General features: G+C 38.5%; 1 protein-coding gene and 1 long non-coding RNA gene across 2 annotated transcripts in view; both read left to right on the forward strand.

Moving 5' to 3' along the window:
• The window catches only part of crppa (CDP-L-ribitol pyrophosphorylase A), a 53,941-nt gene extending 36,327 nt beyond the window's left edge, over window positions 1–17,614 (forward strand). The window contains exon 10 of the mRNA XM_072461312.1: window positions 17,235–17,614. Coding sequence (XP_072317413.1) covers window positions 17,235–17,339 — 105 coding nt within the window. The 3' untranslated portion in view covers window positions 17,340–17,614. The remainder of the gene's footprint in view (window positions 1–17,234) is intronic.
• LOC140373589 (uncharacterized) overlaps window positions 1–23,031 on the forward strand; it is a 528,683-nt gene that overhangs the window by 311,106 nt on the left and 194,546 nt on the right. The gene's annotated exons all lie outside the window — the stretch shown is intronic.

Consider the following 23,031-nt stretch of genomic DNA (forward strand, 5'->3'; position numbering starts at 1 on the left):
TGGGAATTTTGATGCTAATCAGATACTCAGTGAGGAGGGAGCGATAGTTGGTTCACAATAGGATTTTGATAGCCTGTTGTATGCCTTATTTGATCAAATTTGCTTTATTATTGTACATTGTTGTAGGTTGCACCAAATCACCAAAGCAAGTTTCTAGCCTGTGAATTTTGTTCACTGACAATGGCAATAAACCTTTTCTGATTCTGATTCTGATTCTGATTCTACAGGGCTGTTAAGAAACAAAGAAGAGTAGTCTCAAGTGAAACTGTAAACACCTTTTATTAGGAGGTCCCGCCCGGTGGGCAGGGCCTTTACAGAGTAGGATAAATACCTGAGTTCCCAGACTCGATTTGCAGATTGAGAATGACAGATGAAACATTTAGTTTTTCTAAAAACAATGTCCAGATGAATACAACTGAATCTTTTTCTTCAGTGGAACACTCCTGGACGAATGAGGAATTGCACTAAATGGGAATGAAAGAAAATGTAAGATTCCACTGTTGTTTAGTCACAATCAAATTAATAATCAATTGTTATTTTGTGGTGTTTTTTTTCATAATATTTGTAACATCTGTGGTCTGAGCTGAATCCAGACTAAAGCTGGTAATGTGTATTTTTCTTTGGGCATGATAATTAACACAGGATATGCAAGGTATTTCACATTCTTAACTGTAAACTGGCCGCATATGTATTTGATTTCTCCCAGACGCTGCTTGCAAGGCTTGTGTTGTTGATTAGCCTTAACTCTTCAGGGACAAAGACAAAAGAAAGCACTTTATGCACTTGTTCTAAAACTGATGAAGTGCTTTTAGTTATGAACACATGCAGCAGTTGGATCCAAAATATTTTAATGGTAAGAAAGGATGACAGACATTCCATAGTGCTTGTTTTTAATAGATGGAGTGGGAATAAAAATTGTGGGCACTGACTGTTAAGCCTTAAAAAATATATATATCCTAAAAAAATATATCCTAATAATGACTTACAACACACACAAATAAGTGAGATGTTGTTAATAATTAACTGAATGGATAAACTTGGTACTTTGACCCAGACAAGGAAAGAGATGCATTTGTCTGGGAAAATATCTCCCCTGGGATCTAAACACTGGTGGTGGAATAAGGAATGAGATGGAGAGGCTGAGGAGGCAGCAGATTTGGCTGCTCCATTTGCGTTTGGCTTTGCTTTGGAGGTGTTTGGGTTCTGATAGTCTGACAAATGACAGGAACCAGAACATAATAATGATGATGATGATGATGACGATAATATATTGAATTTATAGAAATACTGTTGATGATAATGATAATATTGAATGTACTGAATGCCTCTGAATAACTCTAAAGCAGGATAATCTCAATAAACTTTTTTAAATGTACATCAGAAACACAAACACTTTTGTAGTTAATTAGTATCTACAACAACTCATATAATTAGCTATTTTGGTACGATTCAGATTTGATTTGAGAAAGAAAGAAAACATGAGTTATGTTTGGTTGACGTCAGTTGCTCACATAGCGGACCTCGGCCTCTGGACCCTCAGCCGGACCCCCATGAAAAGAACCATACTGAAGCGCTCCTAACCTGTGAACCAGCCTATGGAATCAGGGCCAGTCACGACATGGCTTATTAGAATACTGCTCTTTAAGAATGCCCCAAAGGCTTAGTTCATATACTATGTCTTTTATATATATATTTTAAAAAATGGTAAAAAGAAGAAGGGATTATTTATTCTCAGGCCACCTTCCCTATAGTATTTTTTGTAAAGAAAAAAATGCTTAAGTTGCAGTCATACTTTCCCTGTACAATTTCACTGTCTTATTACTCATGTTGAAAAATGACAGTTACAGCCACTACTTTGGAGGCAGTCTATGTGATGAATAGATTCTGAACCTGATAGTTTAATCACATGAGCTCAGGGGATTGTCAGGAGGGAAAGTGATCCTTTACTCATGTCTTTTTCAATTGAAAGTTAATTCTCTGTGATGAGACCTGACTTTAGTTTCACTTTCACTGCTCTGAAGGCAGCCACAGGGGTTCAAACTGTCCGGCCCCCTGTTGCCATCTTTCACCAGAGAGAGCTGTACAGACTATACACAAGGTCATTCAAATGTAACCACGTCAGTTTACCTATCAAAATATAGATTCAAGTTTAAAAGTACGGTAGTAACATAGATAATCACTGATCACCACTCGTATCATGTCAGGAAACAGGAAAAGAGGTAGGATTGGAGCCTTGTGAAACACCTTTCCCTTATAAAACTATTTGTTTGTTTACTATAATTCTCCTTGCATTTACTGATATTATTTCAGATGGGATTTCATAGATATTATGTCTAACGAGAACCGGAAATGACCAAATTACTTGGATTTTAGTTTATTAAGTTCTAATTTCTTTGCTAAAGCATTACTCTTACCATTTTTGTCAATAAGGAATGATACAAGCTCTTGTGTATCTCTCAAGATAAAATTGCTCCAAGATTGTGCAACATGTGGAAGATGATCTTGTGATATGTGTTTAGATTTGGCTTGCATATTAATGCTTGTTACACCAAAGGAGAAGCTGTAGTTTCAAAAAGCTACACAGTTACAGAGAGAGCAAAAATATACCCAAAAGTTCAACCAAAATTGAGAGGCCAAAATTGCCAAAATATTGTCTCATCAAAGTATAAGGGCAAGAGCTCAAATAAAAAGAATCTGCAATATTAAACCATGGGTATGTGAAAACCAGACTGATAATTTTTGATTGCCCGCATAGTTGTAAAAGATGTCGTAGGCTATCGCTCGATGCTGTGGCGACAGGACGTGTCATCAGATCCCTCCTCACAGGGTCCGGCCACTTGTCATGTGCTGAAAAGGCCCCTGTCACCGTGATGTATGGCTGTTGTAATCCACTGCACTGAGGACCCTCATGTTTACCCAAGCCCATACTTCCTGGCCATGACAGAGCCGCGGCGGGAATCCTAAACCAGGGCAGATTAGTGGGAGAAGCAGAAGAAAAGGGGGCCAAAGAATGGAACAGGAGGGAGGAGACAGAGCCTTTTTCTGCTGTACCTGATCATAACGCGCTCTGAATGGCAGACAGGCGACACCAGACACCACCACAGAGGTTCTGCCGGGACACCACTGGATCCATATCTGCGCTGGGGTCACTGGGGTCCTGGGTACTTTAACCTAATATTTAGTTTCAACAATTACTCAGTTCTAATGCTATATATGACACAGCAATATGTGCTTTTATGCCCAAAGTCAACAGAGAATTGTGAAGCTGCAAAGTAACACCGACCATGGAGACCCTGCAAAGGCTAAAGACGCTAATAATGGCACAGGATTTGTGGAATAGAGACAGAAATGATGATGATAATATAATACCGTATTTTCCGGAGTATATGTCGCACCAGCCAAAAAATGCATAATTGAGAAGAAAAAAACATATATAAGTTGCACTGGAGTATGAAATGCGGTTGCAAGTGTGAAAATAACAAATAATATCACATATAAGTCGCTCTAGAGTATTAGTAAATAAGTATAAGTCGCACCCCGGCCAACACTATGAAAAAAGGTGCGACTTATAGTCCGGAAAGTACGGCAATTGTAAAAGGTAAACTGCAGACAGTGTACAATGTTTATTTTGGGAGCGGGATTTGACAGGATCAGAAAATGAACACTACCAACAAGTTTACTATCACTCAGAACTTTGGCTAAATTAGCACATTTGTCTAACTTGTAATAATGTGCTTTGGAAGTATTATCCTGCAACTACTTTACAGCAATTATATAATCCACTCCTATTTTTATTGGCGCACCAGTCCAAGTGCAAACCCCAGCTCCAGCAGTTGTCTCCGCTCACCACATCCATCAGAGACATTCACTGGCAGACAGTGAAACCTGAGCCAGGAAACCAGAACTGGGCTAAGGTTAGGCTGTCACACCTCTGTATTCACACCCGCAGGGGTCAGCTCAGAGCTCCCATGGGTCCAGTGTCTGCGGCTGGTGCACACCCCATACTGAGCTCACTGCAAATCCAACCATTGTCCAGGTCTGCTTGGTCTTTCTCCTCACAGAGCCTTTAATCTGGCTCTTATGTTCCACTGAAGACCTGGCTAAAACATTAGTTGGAATATTGTAATAATTTGAAAGTGCACCGTTCTTTACCTGCAGTGTAAGACAAAATTGATAATATTGTAAAGAGAAAGCAAATTGCAATACATAGGCAAGGTATGCAAAGTGCTTTGCCCAAGGACACAATGATAGTAGGCACTGCTGGGATTGAACCTTCAACCTCCTGGTTCTAGTATGACCACATACCGATTTTCCTAAATTTCCCCTAAAATGACTACCAACTCTGTTCCTGTCTATACAGTCCACTGCTCTACATACAATAATAAACACATCAGCACAAAAACTAATATCAATAGATATTATTTGTAATGTTGCACTGCAATCACAGTTTGCACAGGGCCCTCTTGGAACTAAAGTGTTGCTTTATGTCTTTGTTACGGTCCGGCTCGTGGACCTTAGCAAAAAGAATAAAAAACAAAGTCTGGATAACATAAAATAAACAAACTAGTATGTTAGCTTATTTTTATTTGTATCTTATTTTATCTTTTTATTTTTTTCCCTCCATTCCTTATTAAGAATATGACAAATAAGACATATGAGGTTATGTCTATAGGAGTTTTGCTTACAAGAGTTTTTCTATTAAGAGTGTTTTTTTAAACTTCCTATAAGTTACCTGTTCTTTTCTTCTGTATCTACTTGCGTTGCAACACCAAAATTTCCCCATTGTGTGGACAAATAAAGGCATATCTTATCTTGTCTTAGTTCTGTTGACATCTTGGCGATGCAGGAACGTGGAGAGACGTCAGAGATGTGTGGATGCCTGCGTGATCAGTGTGTATTAGTGGGGTCTGGTGTGATCAAATGTATAATCAGAAAAAGGGGCGCAAACAGGTGACAGGACAAAGAATGTGGAGGTGTGGCGCCTCTTAAAACATGGAAGGATGAGTCAAATGCTGAGAATGATTTTTCTCTCAAGGGATTATTAAGTATATCTTAACTTAACCTTCAAGTTGTGGTCAACTTAAGAATTTCTGTGTATGAATTAATCTACCGGTAGTAAAGTGGGCTATTTTATGGCACTTGGATCTAGCAATGTCTCAAACTACACTTACAAGATGCAATAATCACTATGCATACAGAGATGTAGTAATTAAGAATGGCTTCATATGTAAAAAGACAGTTTAAACTCACAATTCACTCGAACTGTCTGCTGCAGTCCGCATCAACCAAGGCTCTATCGAATGATTCATCGACTTAACGACTAAAGGCCCACACTATACCATGCATTTATTTCAATATATTACAAGGGTATATAAACCAGATTGATACCTAACTCCCTTGCTTTCCTTCTTTGCTAACCACTCAATGTCTTCAAACTGTGCGTAACCTCCTGCTGGACCTGTGTGCTTGGCCTCCTGTTCTATCCCGACATCTCCACAAAAAACGGAAGCCCTGGGACCTCTCCTATGTGTGGGGTCAGCTCCTCCAGGCCCTCTCCTGTCCCACATGTGCACAACATCAAGCCTGATCCACCGTGTCTAAACCTTCCAAAGCACTGTTTATTCAAATTTGATTTTCCCGATTAAGATCAAGAAACCACACACCATTGGGTTCATATGTAACGTTGCTTCAATTCTTTCCGGATAACTGCGGCCTGAAAGAGTTAAGGCTACAAACAAGACTGTGTGTTGTTTTGAAAGGTCGACATAAGCCAGATATTCTCAATGAGTTTGTAAGCAGTCAGTCACATGGCTAAACCGTACAAGTGTTTGTTTGGCCTGGAGATTTGGGGCAGGTTCTGACCACCCACAGTAGAATAGATTTATGCTGTCGACCTGTGCAGTTTTAAGAATCATGTATTTTTCAACAGGCTAAAGAGTGATTTTAGGAGCACAACATGTACTAGCATGATCTGTTGGGACCTCTCTATACGCTTGTTTGCCTCTTCGGGTTTGGGGGCTAGCGTGATTTGTGGAATAGTTTTCAGAATTGTCATGAGATCCATGTGATAATCTGGAGAGATGGTTCCGTGGTGATTCAAGTCAAACACAGACCATCGACATTTCTCCACCCGCTTCTCCTATTGGTCAGCCTTTGTCATGCTCTGTGTAAGTCACAGATGGTATATGAAGTATGAAGCTATGGGGGATTTAACATTTTCTGCCTGATATTCCTTTTATGCATATATAGAGATTATGCAGATGTGTGAATGGTGAGTAATGCTCTTTTTTTTCTCCCGCAAGAGCTCAAAACACATCTAAAATGTTAAAGGGAAAGTTTGACTATGAGTCTCTGTGTTGAGAAAATGTATTGTTGTGGGATGAGTTGAATCGCTCCCTGCTGCTAATTAACGTGCTGGCTAAATTAAGGGATTAGCTCTACAAACTTGCTATGTTTGGGGTTGAATAATGGCACCACTTTCTGAAACTGTTACGAAAAAGTAATTCCCCCTTATTCCATTTATGCTGAGAAGACACTAAACTTTGCATCAGATTTGTTTCATGTGGATAGAAACCCAGCAATTACAACAAATCTCTCATTTCTCCAACTCACTTAAAATCGAATATGACGTGAACATAAGCTATTGATTTTCATTCATTTTCTACCACTTGAATTGGTTGTGTTCACGTTCTAGAATTTGATGATGTCATAATCTCCAATGGTGGGCAACTTTATAATGGATTCACTGTTTTTGGAATAAATACCCACTATAGGAGACACTGTGTGAATGTGTGTGTGGCTGCTTCTCTGGAGGAGGGGAGGGTTGTCACACCTGAGACGCAGGACAAGGAGAAGTTGGTTCTGGGTAGCCGTACTTTTTGTTGACCGCCTTTTGGGTTATGGTTTCATTTTTATCAATTCACTACATCAGTGCAATATTCTGGGCTCTGTGTTCACACTCGTTTATGTATCCGCTGTTACCGTTACACTATTACATTTCAACTTAAGGCAACGCAAGTCTATTTGTAGAGCACATTTCATACACAAGGCAATTCAAAGTGCTTCACACAGCAGGAAAAATGCATTATAATCACAAAGAAATTACAGAAACAGAAATACAATAAAATTAACTAAATAATTGTTTTTATAAAAAAATCACCTAGCCACAAAGGGTAACGTGTTCGGAGTCCAACTCCTTTTTAAATCAGTCCAACTGATTGTACATACTTTTACACGTCCAACGTGTTCGGAGTCCAACTCCCTTTTAAATCAATCCGACTGATTGTCTAAACTAATGAAATCACAAACAAAAGAGAAGAGTGCAAAGAAAAATCCTTTCAGTCATATGCACAGCTAAACAAAACTGTTTTTAGCTTAGATTTGAACATTGTCAGAGTAGAAGCCTCTCTCTCATCTTCAGGAAGACTGTTCCAGATTTTAACACCACTTAACACAATACGGACCCACCATCTTTGTTTGTTAGTTTTAAGTGTGTCACATGATGTTACAGGACCCAACCAGCTTCGCCCCTCAGCGGCTCTACAGGAGCAGGTCGCCGCTACACCCACAAATGTTTAACCTTATCGTAAAAAAATTGTAATTGGCTCCACAAACTTGACAATAATTCCCTTGAGGTTGAATAATGGCACCACTTTCTAAGGCTATTGTGAAAAAACAAACACTTTTGTTTATTTCTGCTGACAGAGAAGACGTCAAATGTTCTTCTAGTTTTTGTTTCATGTGGATAGACCCAGTATTTACAGAGAAATTTAAAGATAAACCAGGTCAACAAATCTGCAATCCGACAGTTAAGCAGCAAATTCCACCATAGAATTCTGACCTGACCTCCACCTTAATTTTAAGTATGGATTTTACATGAACACAACCTACTGTAATTCCAGATCCATTGCTATTATAAGATTACAAATAACCAAATATAACTTATCACATTTTAATACTCCTTATTCTTCCCTACATCTAGTGTTTTTTCAGTAAATCCGCTCGCCTGGCCGCCCCCGCTCTCACAGCCCATCGCTCAGCTCACACCGCCTGGCCTGATCCCCTGGTGTTTAGTCTGCACTGGGCGTTTTTATTCTGACAAACATGCACCAGTACTGTAGCACCTCTGTTTGCGTGTTTCCCATTGTGATACCATCTCGTGCACGTGGAGGAGTGAGGTGTGGGTACCGTGATCCCCCCCAAAACACCTCAATCCACCAGTGTCTTCTGCACCTGACCTGAGATACCCCTCTTTAAGTGATAGTGAAGTGTGAGAAGCAAATGGGGAGACAGTCGTGGGAGGGTTGGCGCTTGGAGTGTGACACTTCATAAATCATGCTTTTACGCCTTGTCAAAACACAAACTGCACCACACAACTGCTATCTGAGATATTTTTCACACAAGAGTTTTTGGTTCGGGTGTGATGCACTTGGGCCAGTGTGAGCGTAACAGAACGGGGCGAGTCTGGCGTGAAAGCCGCCAATACAGCTTTACCTCACACCTGTCATCAAAAAGCATTTGAGAAAAATGTTTGCTACAGAGTGGACTTCTTTCCCCATGGTCCGTTCCAGAAAATCTGTAGTCTACATCCTTCTTTTCAGATGTCATGCCACTGCCAGCCAATCACTGCCTTCTACCTTTGTTTCTTCATCAATCTACATCTTGCATATTTCTCCCGTTGTCTACGTGGATTACTGGTTACTCTGGTTTCCTCCATCAAACTATTATATGCAAAAAAATCCTCCTGCAAAGTTAATCCTGATCAAGCCTAGCTCAAGATTTGGAGTTGGGTCCCTCACCGCTCATGACATGTTGCCCCAGCGGCACTGAAATGCAGAGGTTCCCTACAGAGACAATAAAGTGTACATTAACCCCTTAACATCCTAATAAATATTAAATAAAATGTATTGTTGCCTGTCGATAGCTGTTTGAAAGCATGCATTGTTCTTTTACAGTCAAAATTGAGTGAAACAAAACCGTAGTACTTTTTCCTAGTTTATGCAAAGTTACTGACTGGACTGACTTTGGTGAACACAACATGCTCATAAAAAGACTGCAATATTGCTTTTGAGAGCAAATTAGATAGACATTATAAAAGTTATGAATTTTCCAAAATAACAGGTCATTTTGAGATGAGATGATGCAATGTGTGAATAAAACTCCTAAAACACAGGAAAAACACAGAGCCAGTGGCTTGAATCCAATATTACACCAATATGTGCAGTGAGAATAGATTTAGCTGTCGTCGACTAGATTTGAGTTTCCTCACTTGAATTCTCACAGGCCTATTTACTGTTGTTCCTATTAGTTATTCAAAATGTTTAATTAGATGACTATAACATTTTATAAAATTGTTGGCTACATACATTTTAATTAAAAAAAGAAAAATCATATTTACCTTATATTTACTCCAATCAAATTCTAATTAAATATGTATCTCTCCCTGTGTTCTTGGAAGAAAAGTATCTTGTCTATTTTGAATCTGAGTCGCACCACAACTAAGCCAAAACGTTTGATTTATTTGTCAAGTATAACCCACATAAAAAAAACATTTACCTACACAAGTTATAAGTAAGTTTCTCATTTCTATCTGAATTCACTAGGCATGTCAAGCATCTACAATTATGTATATTAATATGACCAACCCAGGCAGTCTATTTAATCAAAATACTAAAATCAACCACATCTATGCACTGTTTACATAATGCTACTCATGCTGCTGCAGTTCAGCAGTTTAGTGTGTACAGGTTTGTTTGGCTAGAGGGTGTTGTTTGGTCAGATAAGCTGTACCTGATATTATTTCAATCTTAGGCCATTTACACACATAGGCGGGTATTTTTATATGCATATCCGTCGCCCTTCGTTTTATAAAAAGTATTGCGTACACACATAATTGTTTTCAATATATGTCCATCCACACAAACCTGTATAATTGCGCTCTTGAGCACGGTCATAAACATGTCAGTAGTGTTTACTTAAAAGTTAGACCCAATCTATCCAATGAGAGCAAGCCTTTTCTTGTCATCACTTCCGCAAAACACGAAGCACGGCGCCAGGTAGTTCATCTGAGTGAACCGACAAAGAGGTGGAATTGCTTTTAAGCCTCGGAAAAAAAGCATCTGTACAAACAAAAGCAACACACTTCTCAAATGATCCATGTTGTCCACTATCAGGCACAAACAAGGATGCGTTGTCACTAGTTGTCGCAGATAGTGACGTTTGGGAACTTAAAACTCCTTTTATCCATGTCCACACTCAAACACAAAACCAAAGTTTTCCAAAATCTTTCCAAAAGCACCGTTTTCAAGGGCATAATACTCCGGTTCTGTGTGGACGACAGGTCAAATTGTAGAAAATATATACATTTTATGGGATGCATAAAATGCATATATTGTGGACATGGCCTTAATCTATATATCAAGATGCATACGGTGAGGGATGAGCTGGTTCCTCGCTGCTAAACCCAACGTGCCCGCGTATAAACCTTGTATTGTTGTTTACATTATTCTTGCTAGCTCAATGGTATTTGGGTTGGTAGATTCTGTGTGTTGCTGTCACCCTTATTGACATCGAGTATCAGATTCAAGTGATATTCTTCACACAGGCCCTTCATTTAAGCGTCACTAATTTTCAAAGAGTGTTTAGTGAGAGGGAGCGGTGGCTCTAATCAAAGCTCTGACCCCTCAGTAACTGGACCCGGCCTGTGATTGACCCTTACCTGCGGCTGTGTGCAGTGAGGTCCGGAGCAGAGGGAGGACAGCAGGACTAACATGGCAGCTGTCACAAACTCTGGAACTCTATCTGCCTCAGGCCACAGATCCTGCTCTTGTGTGTTACCGGGGCCGACGTGGGGTCAATCAGTTATTCTGGCTGGTCCCTCATGCTCAGTTCAGATAATTCTAGAGCTCTTTGATTGGCCAAGAATCCTTACTTCACATACTAGTAGGCTGGGGAAACCAGTACTTGAACAATACCTGGTCTTCAATACCTGAACGAAAATGTTTTGGTACCAAGTGGTTTCCAAAGTTACATTTTTAAAGATGTAACTTTAAAAATGTATATATAAAATATTTATTTATTTATTAAATTGAAAACAACATATTTAAGTGAAATTGTGTCAGATCATACATTCAACTGTAAAATATTATCTTAATTTTAAAAGGTTTACAACTTGAAATTATTACAGATGTCTGTTTCATTTTACTGTCGGGGTCCAGAGTCAGTTGCATGGCTATTTTGGGGGTCCCGGCCTGAGAGGTTTGGGAGCCCCTGCTATGAACTATAGTTTTTATCATTTGTGTGTCGTGAAACAGCCTAATACAGACAGCAAAGGCTACAGGATGAGGGGGCAACCTCTTTGCAGTGGCGTCTATCCTGTGGTCGCAAGGGGCCTTATCGTGCAGCTTTAATTTTCTCTTGTACTTTTACTTTATCTAGAACTTAAATTAATATATACACCGAAAACCATACATTTGTTAGAACTCCAGCTGCTGGTATCTTAGGGAATTACCATGAAAAAAGGCTAGCCATCAGCAACCAACCCTGTCACGTTAATATACTGTTAGCACACAGTTGTTCTCTTTTTCCACATAGTTTAGTAATTCAGTCAATCACATTTATTGGCAGTCAACAAGGCAAACTCAGAGAAGCAGCAGAGAAGACGACCTCATAAACAGGACTAATAAAACAAGTGTGAATTAAACTAAATACAACTCTAGTTATGTTTTGGATGAGGAAACTCATTTTAAGTTTTAACATTGAAAAACTCAAAAACAGTACATTTGGCACAATATATGTCCTATAAAGATAGTGTGCTTGAGTAAGATTAACTTAAGTAACAGTACTCTTATTTAAGCAAGTAGCTTGTGAGCCGAAAATGTGTGGGCACCCCCTGGCCTAATAGTATTCAATAATGCTCTTACAAACCTCACCATGAATCAAGATTACGATTTCTTTTTTTATTTTCTTGACCTTTTTTTTTTTTACCCCCTGGTACCAGCAGGACCTAGACCTTTTTCACTACCGTACTGGTACCTTTTAACAGTACCCAGCCCTACATATTGTCTGTCAACTTCCACTGACACCAAATCAAAACCAGGCCTAAACTGAGACTAACTTACTTAGTGGAAGAGGACCAAACTAGCACCTTTCCAGAGGAGTGTGAATGCAATCTTTGAAAGTAATCTTACTGCCCCCTAGTGGACTCTGCCATTACGACTTGATGACGCCATAGGGATTTTGCTCACATAAAAAGTACAGCAGTAAAAATTTTGTAAATCTGCTTAGCCACTTGTGACTCACAGAGCTCTCGCCAGTCTTTCCGCTGCGCATGCCAACCCTCGCATAATGACTTTTTCAATTGCACACGGACGTATTGGCATTGCATGAAGGAAACCAGAGAGTCCTGAGCAGCAACCGTTCCTCAGCGCAGACGGCGTGCTAATTGTCACCGCTTTAAACCTCCTTTTTGGCCCAAATGTTAATCTTCAAAGGCAGCCTACTTGTGTGGCTGTGGCACTATTGCTCATGGAAAATGACCATTTTATTTGGAGGATTTGTTGCTGGAGTATTTACACTGCAAAAAAGATTGTACGTTTCTTGAGCTAGAATGTGTTGGAGTGACACTGCTTGACACTGCTTTGACACTGACACTGCTTAAATATACTTTTTAGGTATCTGTACTTTACTTTAGTACATTTTACTGTGGACACTTTTTAGTTTTACATCAATACATTTGTGAGCAGCTATCTGTCTTTTTTCACTCCCTCATATTTGAAAAAGGACTGAAAAGTAAAATGCACTTTCCGTATGCTTTGAGGGTTTATTCATCACATTCATAGTGACATTCTAACTAAAGATTTTGAGTTCAAGTCCTGATTTGAGCAAACAAAACTATTAAAAAAAAGTTTAAAAACATTGAGAAATGGATTGACTTAAGACGACCACATTTCACTCTTTAATAGTTATCAAAAATCTGCACGAGATTCTTTTAATTTTCACTATAAAAGTCAACAATACTTTTATTTGAATACATATTTATATGGAAAAATATATTTCAGTAAAAGTACTGCTCCTGTATCTGTACTTTAACTTAAGTAACAAAACAAAGTACTTCCTCCACTACTGTTTAGACCTGGTTTAGTGATGGTTTTAGGCTTTCATTTAATGTAGCAGTTAATGCACATTATAAAACAAGATAACTAGATTTGTATTGCTTTCTGCTCTTTTGGCAGTTACTCCAGTGTGCACGCTTCTTGAATCAATAATCCACTTTTACATAGTGTGGTTCACATTTCAAAGAAGCCGTATCTAAAGTGGAAACAAAAACTTTGATCCCACTCAGCGATCATGACTCGTTGCTATTTCTCTTTGGTCTTTTTTGCGTTCGCCTGGAAGAAAACAGTAACTTTGACGCCGATATCTGTATCCAATATGCCCAAAAACACCACGAATTCTGCTTAACTTTCCCAGGGTCCACAGTACCGCTCGTGGGTGGCATCTTACTCGTCACATCTATCATTCTTTGAAAAACACACTCAACCTTTGTGATTTTTGGCATTCGAAAAGAAGCTTTGCCTTTAGTTTTCATTGCGAGGAATGCTGCTGTGATTGGTGATGGGGTAAACACTGAACAGTTGTAATCAGACTCTGCTGTCTCACCCCCAGAGTGATCATTGATGAGGCATGGCCCTAACGGCAAAATATTTTGGTTGCATTTTGTTGACTGCAAGCAGATGTAGTAAGTATCTAATCAGACGATGGTACTTGTTACGCTACACACCAGAGAGCATTATTTAGGCTTTTAATCTACGTTCGGAAAGCTTGGATTTAAAATGGCATTTACATGACAAATATTTTACATTATTTGTATTGTTATAAGCCTTTAAACATGTGCTTGAGTACCTTTTTAGTTTGGCATGTTTTAGAACAAACCAATAACAAACCAAGTTACATTTCCCATGGGGCTTAATGTGTAATTCCCACTGCAACTAGTAGATGGTGCTCACACTCATCAATTTAAATTTCACAGAATACAACGTGGCTCTCATTTCCGGGTCTCAACATGCAGTTGTACTGATGGGATTAGACGTACAGTAAGTCTTCCGAAGATGAGTCACAGGTTGAGAAAACGTCAGTTATCAAGGAAATGTCAGTTATTGTAGATATTCAGATTCAGAGTGGGCTGTTTTTAACACTCCAGATATGTTTTTCATGAGGGAACAAAAAGTCAATTTTGCATAATATGTGTCCTATGTCCACACTTTATGTTATGTATACCTGATGCTTGGCTCCATGAAGATGTTATTGCTCTGCCTGGAATTTTCCACTGACTTTAAGCTTTTGTTTTTTACCATAAAACCTTCTGCACGGTGGTCGAGTGGTTAATGCTGCAGCACGTATGCCAGTCTCCACGTGCAGCTGGCCGCAGTGTTGTGAGTTCATATGTCCTCCCTTCTCTCTCATTCCCATTTCACACTCAGCTGTCCTGTAATAAAACCTATTTGGTTACTAAACAATCCTGAGAAAAAAATAAAATACATTCTAACTATTCTTATCTTTGTGGCCTGGTGGCGACTCCTTGCTTGTCTCCATGGAGATAACATGGATGCCATACTGTGGAACATTCTATGCTAAGCAATAACATTTTCCATGAAGATAGTGAAATACTTTACATAATGCACCTTTAAAAGACACATTTGATGCTAGATTGACTTTTTGGGGCTTTTAAGTGCATGCAACAGATTGTCATGTTTTCTCATGTTTGCTACTTTGGTTGGTGGGATAGAAATTGTGATAATTAATTCATAGTTTTAAGATAAGAAAAGATAATCCTTTAATGTCCACACATGGGGAAATTTTGGTCAAGTTGCAGTTTGTCAAAAAAGTGAAAAATTTGACTAAAAATGTAAATCAACTGTAAATCAGAGGCTCTGATTGGACTTGATTTTATTTTTACTATGTCTAATATTGCACGAGGCTAGAATCCTAAAACTCTTCCCACACTGGTCGCACTTAAGTAAGCCCCCAAAACAGCAACATTTCATTTCACCAACTGTTCTGTTTGTATATAAAGAATATATACCGGGCTAATTAACTTGTCAGACTATATTATTATTTATGTCACATAACTTAAAATAATAAACTTATTTGTAAGACTTAAGCTTGAGTGAGACCAGTGATCCCTGGTGTTTTGAGCTGTAACTTTGCATTTTGCATTTTGTCATTTTGCAGCATAGTTCCGTGTGCCGTTCACTTTAGCCTCTGTGTATTTCTGTTTAATAATTGCAGTCCTCCGTTTCCATGGATGTAGTGAATGGCACACAGAGCTAATGCTGCAAAATGATTTCAGAGTTACAGCTCAAAATACTGTGCTCTTTCACACAACAAAACTCTTCCCAGTCACACTCGTGTGAGTTTAGAACACGTCGTCGCTCTCTCCTCTGTTTTGCTTTAGTTGCTGCAGGTCAGCGCGGAGCAAGCTCTGTAAGAAACAAAAAGGTTAGTAGTAAACTTAGTAAAATAAAGGGAGAGTGCGCGAAAACGCGACCTAAACTCCTCCAGGTTTCTACGCTTTTTTCCCAAAGAGGTTTTTTTTGTAGTTTTTCCTGGCCGAGAAGGAGAGTCTAAGGACAGAGGACCCTGGGACATCGTCCCTCGCCACCACAGACATTGTCTGACTCCATCGCCACCACAGACATTGTTGATTCATTTCTCCCTGTGGCCCTCAGAGGCAACTGTTGTTGTGATTTTGGGCCTTACACAAATAAATTGATTTGATTTGATTTGATACACTACCAGGACAAACACAAAACCAAACTGGCCAGTACTGTTAGCAATAACAAAGTGTATTAATGAAGACTTCGTGAAATGATGGGAGAAGGGGCACGTATGCTGCCTTCACCAACCAGTAAAAATACTAAACAAAAAATGGTGAGCAATAACACAGTGTATTAAAGAGAGGGTACACTTCACCAGCCATAACAAAAAACAACAAACAGCTAACATTAACACAGTTAGCAATAGACACAATAGTCAATAGATTTGCTTGAGTATTGAAATAATACCTTCAAAATCTTTCAGCAAAATGTAGACTTTTGCAGCCCTTTGAGGGCGAAAATCCGCAGCTTCAACCAACGAGGTAAGAGGGCATCAAGCAACTGGAAATCAAACAATTCTTAGCAATGGCTGAGCCATGCAGCACGTGAGACGATAAAGAGAACGGACCAATGGATGACGGGAGAATATATTACTTTCCGGGGCGTGTGAAAGAGTGTGTGATGTGCAAAGGGAACATTCCGTGCTTCAGCACCACCTTTCTGGTGGTCAGTAGGGATGAAATAGAACCAGTGATGTTTCTCTGCTAAAAATTAAAGAAATGCTTATCATATCAAAATAGTTTGACACGCAGAGCCACTGGCAATAACTGACACATACTGTTGTTTCTGCACTTGACGTGACCCATAATGTGGCTCACACACACCCAACCACACACACACCATCACCGCTACCATTACAAAAGGATAAAAACAACAATCATCAATAAATCAACAATAATCAAGTTTGTTGTGAATTAAAAAATGACTACTAAATGTGACTATTTTTATTGTGGCAATTTCCATTCCACCCCAGCAAACACACACATTAAAAAAAAAAATGTAATTGGTGAAACTACATTATTTGCAGTGTAACAAAGTCTGGCTAAACCATGAACAAAAGCAGTGAAAATATGGCTGTAATTAAAAGTAGTAAAACATTTCAGGGGCAAACTTCTACCCTCTCTATTATAAAATCACTGTGGAAAGCATCTTGCACTGAACATCATACCACATGATCTTAATATCGTACTACTTCAAAGAAAGCATAGTCATTATTTGTGCCAGACGTGGGCATACAGTATTGGACATCCATGCTCAACACGATCTCAAAAGCCTTTAAAACTAAGAATGCCCTTTCTGAAATCTCACACCCTATAATCTCAGGTTATATACTAACTGATGATGTGTTCAGGTTAAAAAACTGATTTGATTAAGGGCAGTTATTTAGGGCAGATCTTTATTGACAGTTCCATTATATTCAGATGGGGAGTTAAAACTCGCTAAACTGATCATGTGGCAGCTCATATAGCATTTTTTTTTATTTTGACATAAGTCCACTGTATTGTGTAAAGGGCCCGTTATTGAGCTGAATCTTGTATTACTGTTCCGTCTATTACACTGTTTGTGTCTGTCTCTTAGGATCCAGAGAGCTGGGAGAGGTCAGTGTTACAGCTCACTGAAATTACATCAGCTCTGATCCGAGACAGGACCCCCGCCCTAGTGGGACAACTCCTGAAGGCCTGAGGAACCACAGCCCTCCTGGACCACTGTGGGACAGCTCCTGCAGGACTAAAGATCATCTCTGTCCTTTACTTGCAGCTCATGCAGATAAAGTCAGCTCTTTGTACTCCAGGTATCTGAATCTATACACATTCTCCTACTTTGTTCTGCCACTAATGGAGCATTTGAACGTCCTGTTCCTAAAGCGACTGGTTGCACTTGTACTATGCTTTCTTACTCCCCACTATTGCCCCCAGAGATCACACTGGAGAGTTAAAGAGCAATAGTTTTTATGGAAAAAATAGTGTAAACGTGACAAATAATAGTTCCTGTCTATTTAGGGACTTTTCAGACTGAATTATGTATGTATAGAGCATATGTATCCTCTGCCTCAATAAACATTGTTATTTTCTTATACATAGCATGATGTCATGGTGTTCTTTTTACCTTTCAATGTCAAATTTGATGCAAAGATAAAATAGAATGGTAATAATAATAAACTAAATGTTTTTGTATCTACAAGTGACATAATAAAATAGATTACATCCTAAAGAATATAGCCAGAATAAAGTAGAAGTGTGTTATGAAGGGTTCATATAGGCCAGGAGGCAAAATCTGTATCTTGTCATTTCGTGGTGACTCTCAAGGGGGCAACTTAATTTATTTTTTATTTCATAGAGAATTTTAATAAATAAATGCCAATAGTTGCTCTGAAGTTTTTAATTAGCCCCTTTTCATCATTCCAATTATGCTCAGTTTAGTTGTCTACGGACACTAGGGGGCTACACTATATTTCTTCAGTATTTCTAGTTATAATTTTCACCAGTAGGTGGCTAAATTGCAAGATGGACCAAGATTGCAGCCCCCATGGAGTGCTGAATTCACATTGTTTGTGATGAAAATAGCACTGTTTTGCCAATTTCTGCAAACTGTCTCTCAAAAATGTGCTGTGCTAATACGTGGAGACATCTAGATGGTGAACAACGTGAAACGTGAAATTGCAAGAAACTTTTGGAGAGAGTTCCAATATAGATCAACTACGGTATCACAAACAATGCTACAGGAGGTTCACTGATAAAACTAAGATAGAAAGGGCTATCAAGCACTGTTCTAAGCAAAGTAACGTCAACCCTGATGATGTCATTGCTACTCCACCTCGGAAAAGTGCTAGACTGAGCTACAATCTGTCGTGTAGCTAGCAAACAACAATCTTCGGTATCAAGAAGAAACAGCTTTGTCCTACCAGAGCAGTGTGGGTCAAATATGTCTAAGTTGCCCATTCCAGAACCCAAAGACGGGAACCGCTGTCAAAGTGTGAATATGATTCAGGTAAATTTTCAAGCGCAAATCCTCCTTGAATTATATGACATGACATACTAAGACTAAAAGCCCACATCTTTGAAATTTCCCCATGTGTGGACAATAAAGGAATATCTTATCTTATCTTATCTTATCTTTGTAAAATGCATGTCATTCAGGCAGCTCTCTTGAGGGTGAGGCTCTTGTCTTTGACTGGATGTCAGGTGATCCTGCTCAGAAAGGGGGCTGCAAAGGGTTCATGCTCTTGCAGCAAAATCAATTTGCCAAGCACTGACTTGTGCAGATGTAAAACTGAGATTTGTATCGAATCTGACTCTGATTCAGATGATGATGAATGAAGAATTTGTAGCATTTCGAGCATACACTATACTTTATATTTCTGATGTATTTACTGTGTCTGTGAAGTATCTACCAAACTGTGTAATTAATGTTTCACTAATAGTTTGCAAGTTCAATGTGTCATTAATGAAATTACCACTAAGCGCCAGTCTGATATTATGTAATAATTTACATACTATCTGATTATTATGTTATGATATATCTCTCTATCCCTTCACTGCAATGTTAAGATGTTAATAAAGTGTTTTCTCTGCATTCTAAATCATTCTTTGTATTTTTCATATCCCATTAGTATGTTGCTAATTAACCGCTTATTACTAATTAAGGAGCAACTCTTTTTATGGGAACTTTGCCTTTTCTGATAGTCCTGACTACTACGGAGCTAAATCTAGTGGATTTATCTTGCCCCCATAAAGTCACCACAAACTCAAAAACTAAGACCTGTACTGATTTTGCCCCATGACCTGAAAGTCCAATGTCAGAGAGAAGAAACTGTTCTTGTGGTGTCAGGTCCTGGACCCGAGGGGATTGGCTCACATAGTGTCCAAGGTGAAAAGGGTCTCTTTTCAAATTCTGTAACTCACACATAGTGTTGATATAAATATTAATGTGACTTTACTTCCACCTGGTGGACATAAGTAAAACGTCAGGGCATATCAGATATTGCTGTTCTTCCACTGGAGGGCACTGTTAGACAGGTACAAACATACCATAGCCTTAACTATTCTATTCTATTCAATTTATTTTTGTAAAGCCCAAAATCACAACAACAGTTGCCTCTGAGGGCGACAGTGAAAAACAGATTAAAAATATAGGTTTATCATGTTCCATATATTTCTTTAAACAAATGTTACAGGTCCATTTACATGCAATTTGATTACCATATTTTAATGCCATATGGTACACTATCAATTTAGGCTCAACATCATGGTCACCAAAGAAAAATGGAACCTTACAATTATTCATATAAAATACCTTCAGTTTCATTAACAAATTTAGAAATACTGTGAGCCACAACATTGTTATTTAGTAGATATTACTAATCTGGGTGTTTTACCAAACGCTTATCATCAGTGGCCAAAAGCTTGGAATTTGAAGGTTTAGGACATTTTAGTTGTGTTTTGTTCATTTAGCTTTGTAAGAATAAACACAAACTCATATATTTTCTGGATGAAGGATTTTGAGACCACCAAACAAACAGCCTAGGTCAGAGGAGGCAGTAAACGGTTACGGAAGCTTGTGAGGCCAAGCCAAAGACGACAACCTCCACAGAGAGAGGCCTAACGGGCTGAGATGTGGCCTCCTCCTGTACCCTGGTTGACTTTGGATGCACGACCATATTAGGATTAAATAAAATTGCAAATAAATTTATTAATTGTGATCATTCGAATTGAGATGTTTTTAATTTGATGGTTTCATTTATTTGAATGTGTTTTTTGTCAATAAACAGGTTGTGCACTACAAAAAACAACATGTGCTTCAATTCATAATCACGTAGTTTGAGTTGTTGAGTTGAGTGGCTCGTGAGTCTGGACTTCTTTGTGTGAATCCCTCTGGTTTCAACATTTTTCTAATAAAAATAGATCAGTGAAGTAAAAACATTTCCTTTCATAATTCAACACAGTACTTGATGGACAGATAATTAAGCTTGAAATTCTATAAATATTGAAACCTGCCTGAAATACCTAAACAAAAAAAATCTTAACCTATAAATAAATAATCCAAACTGGTAAAATGACTCAAAAGAAGATGAGTTTTTTTTTTTTTTTGGATGCACTTCTGTATTAATGACTTTGTAGAGGTGATAACAAAAATACTGAGACTTGAGGATTACAACATATTATACATCTGGGACAAAAACATGCAATATATCGTGATAAGACCAAATCTATCTGAGAGTACATTTCTCAGACTGGTCCTAGGCTGGTCTTTCCCATGGACATGGTTTGATCCAGGCTTCAGAAGGCTCCCACTGGGCCCCATAGCCTCCCTGTCATCTGTCAACCTCAGCGTCTACTGAAGTGCTGGGAGCTGACTATATATATATTCATGCAGACAAGATTAAATAAATGCTCATTGAATGTTTACTTTACCATGTTACCATAACCTACCTGAAGTTAGCGTAGTACAATGAATCGCAAACAAACAAATTGCAATTTTTCACAATTTGAAAATGTACTCATTCAGTGCAGTCTCCCATTCAAATATTAACCAGGCCCAACCCTCCTTAGCTTCAGAGATCAGACAAGATGGGGCAATTTCTTTCTTTCATTCTTTCTATAAAATAAAGTACGTGTAATTCTAAAAACAAAAACTGAACAGAACAACTCAGAAAGCAACATGACACAAAAAAGAATACCTGTCCCCTTTTGTACCTGTACTATTTAAAATTCACAAAAGTGAGTATTTTAAAATTGTCCAAAGTTCTCAGCTCAGTCCTTAACAGTCGCCGTTATCCAGGTATCCATCTATCGATTCCACTGCTTGAGTTTTTAAATCTGAGATGCATTTTTTAAAACTCAAATGGAACGTCAGTATTTATGAATATTAGGGCAGTCCCAAAACACATGACAGTGATGAAAAACTTGACAACGATTAGTGTTTTCTTGTGAATAAGACACATACTTGCAGGATTCTTGTGTTAGTCTATCAAGTCTTTTCATAAAGTTATTGTTAATGTCAGAGAAATCACAATTATATTAGTTTATAATGAGATTTGAAAAAAAAAATACCACCACAATAATGTGCTCACTGGATGTCTTGTGTTACTTGTGTTTTTTTCCTTTTTTTTTATCCCTTTTTTATTTATCTCTCCATGTCATAACTAATGAATAACACTATTAATTACTCAAGGTGGGTGCAGTGGTTTGAGGACACAACATCACTGGGATGGTGTACGATGGCTCTATTGGTCAGGCCACTGCCACCCCTCTACAATTGACACTTTTACACGTTTATTCATTCAATAATAGTCCATACATCGCCCGTGCTTGACTTCCCAGCTCCGTGGCTCTTCATGTGTTGCCAAAGCATTAGCCTCTTCTCCTCTGGCCTGGACACTGCTTTTCCAACGGCTCCAACTTTACGACTGATTCATCATCTGGAGAAAAGAAGACCATTGAGCATTGAAAATAGTCTACTTCTGATTCACAACATTTTAAATTGACTCTATTTTAGCTCCATGCACATGTTTTCAACACACAAAAGGTACACAACTGTTGATTTAAATACCACTGAACTGTACTGGTAAACTCCATACAACTCTTGTAACGTAGAACATACAATAGCAATGGAATTTAGTAAAATAATGCATTCAAATTTCACAAAAATGATAAATCTCACTGTACTACACCAAGTTTATGATATGACTACAACTGAATATTTTCTACCAATGCACAAATGGTAAACAACAGGTATATTCATTGTAAACCGTAATATAAATCTAGAATTGTTTTAATGTTGACTCCCTGTTCAAAACTGCAGAACTGAACCTCTTAGTGGCATTTCACCATCACATTTATGAGTTATTGTTGACTATGTATGACCTGAAGCCTGAAATAGGTACAGAGTGATGCTTTCAACTCTACATGAATTGGTTGGTAAAGGACAAAGATGAGGGGCATTTCTTTAAAAAGGTCTGAATGTATAACATTTAAAAAAAAAAAACATTATTAGTGTAAAGGGCTGCATAAATAAAGGTTGATTGATTGATACACCTCTGTGCATGAATCAATTGAATTACAACTCTGCGTAAGCTAAGGGAACACCGTTATAACATGTTTAAAAGCTCGCCGCCTTTATACTGTTTAAACCGACGTTTGTCCAGCTTCAGTCCGATTGATTGTTTACATTACATCGAGTACGAACTAGAAGAGGTCAGGACCGTCTGCACCTGGTGGACGTCAATCGACCTGCCCGGGTTTACTTGCACTTTGGACAATCGGTTTGAATTAGACTAAGAGGTTTATCCGATTTTCCTGGCTTGTGAACGTAGCGCAAGTCAGATTTTATTCAGGAGTGCAGACTTTTCAAACCGGCGATTGAGAGATGATCGGTC

Source organism: Eucyclogobius newberryi, unplaced genomic scaffold, assembly GCF_026437365.1.
Source record: "Eucyclogobius newberryi isolate DKJ021-1_F unplaced genomic scaffold, fEucNew1.0.hap1 SCAF_3, whole genome shotgun sequence".
NCBI lineage: Eukaryota > Metazoa > Chordata > Actinopteri > Gobiiformes > Gobiidae > Eucyclogobius > Eucyclogobius newberryi.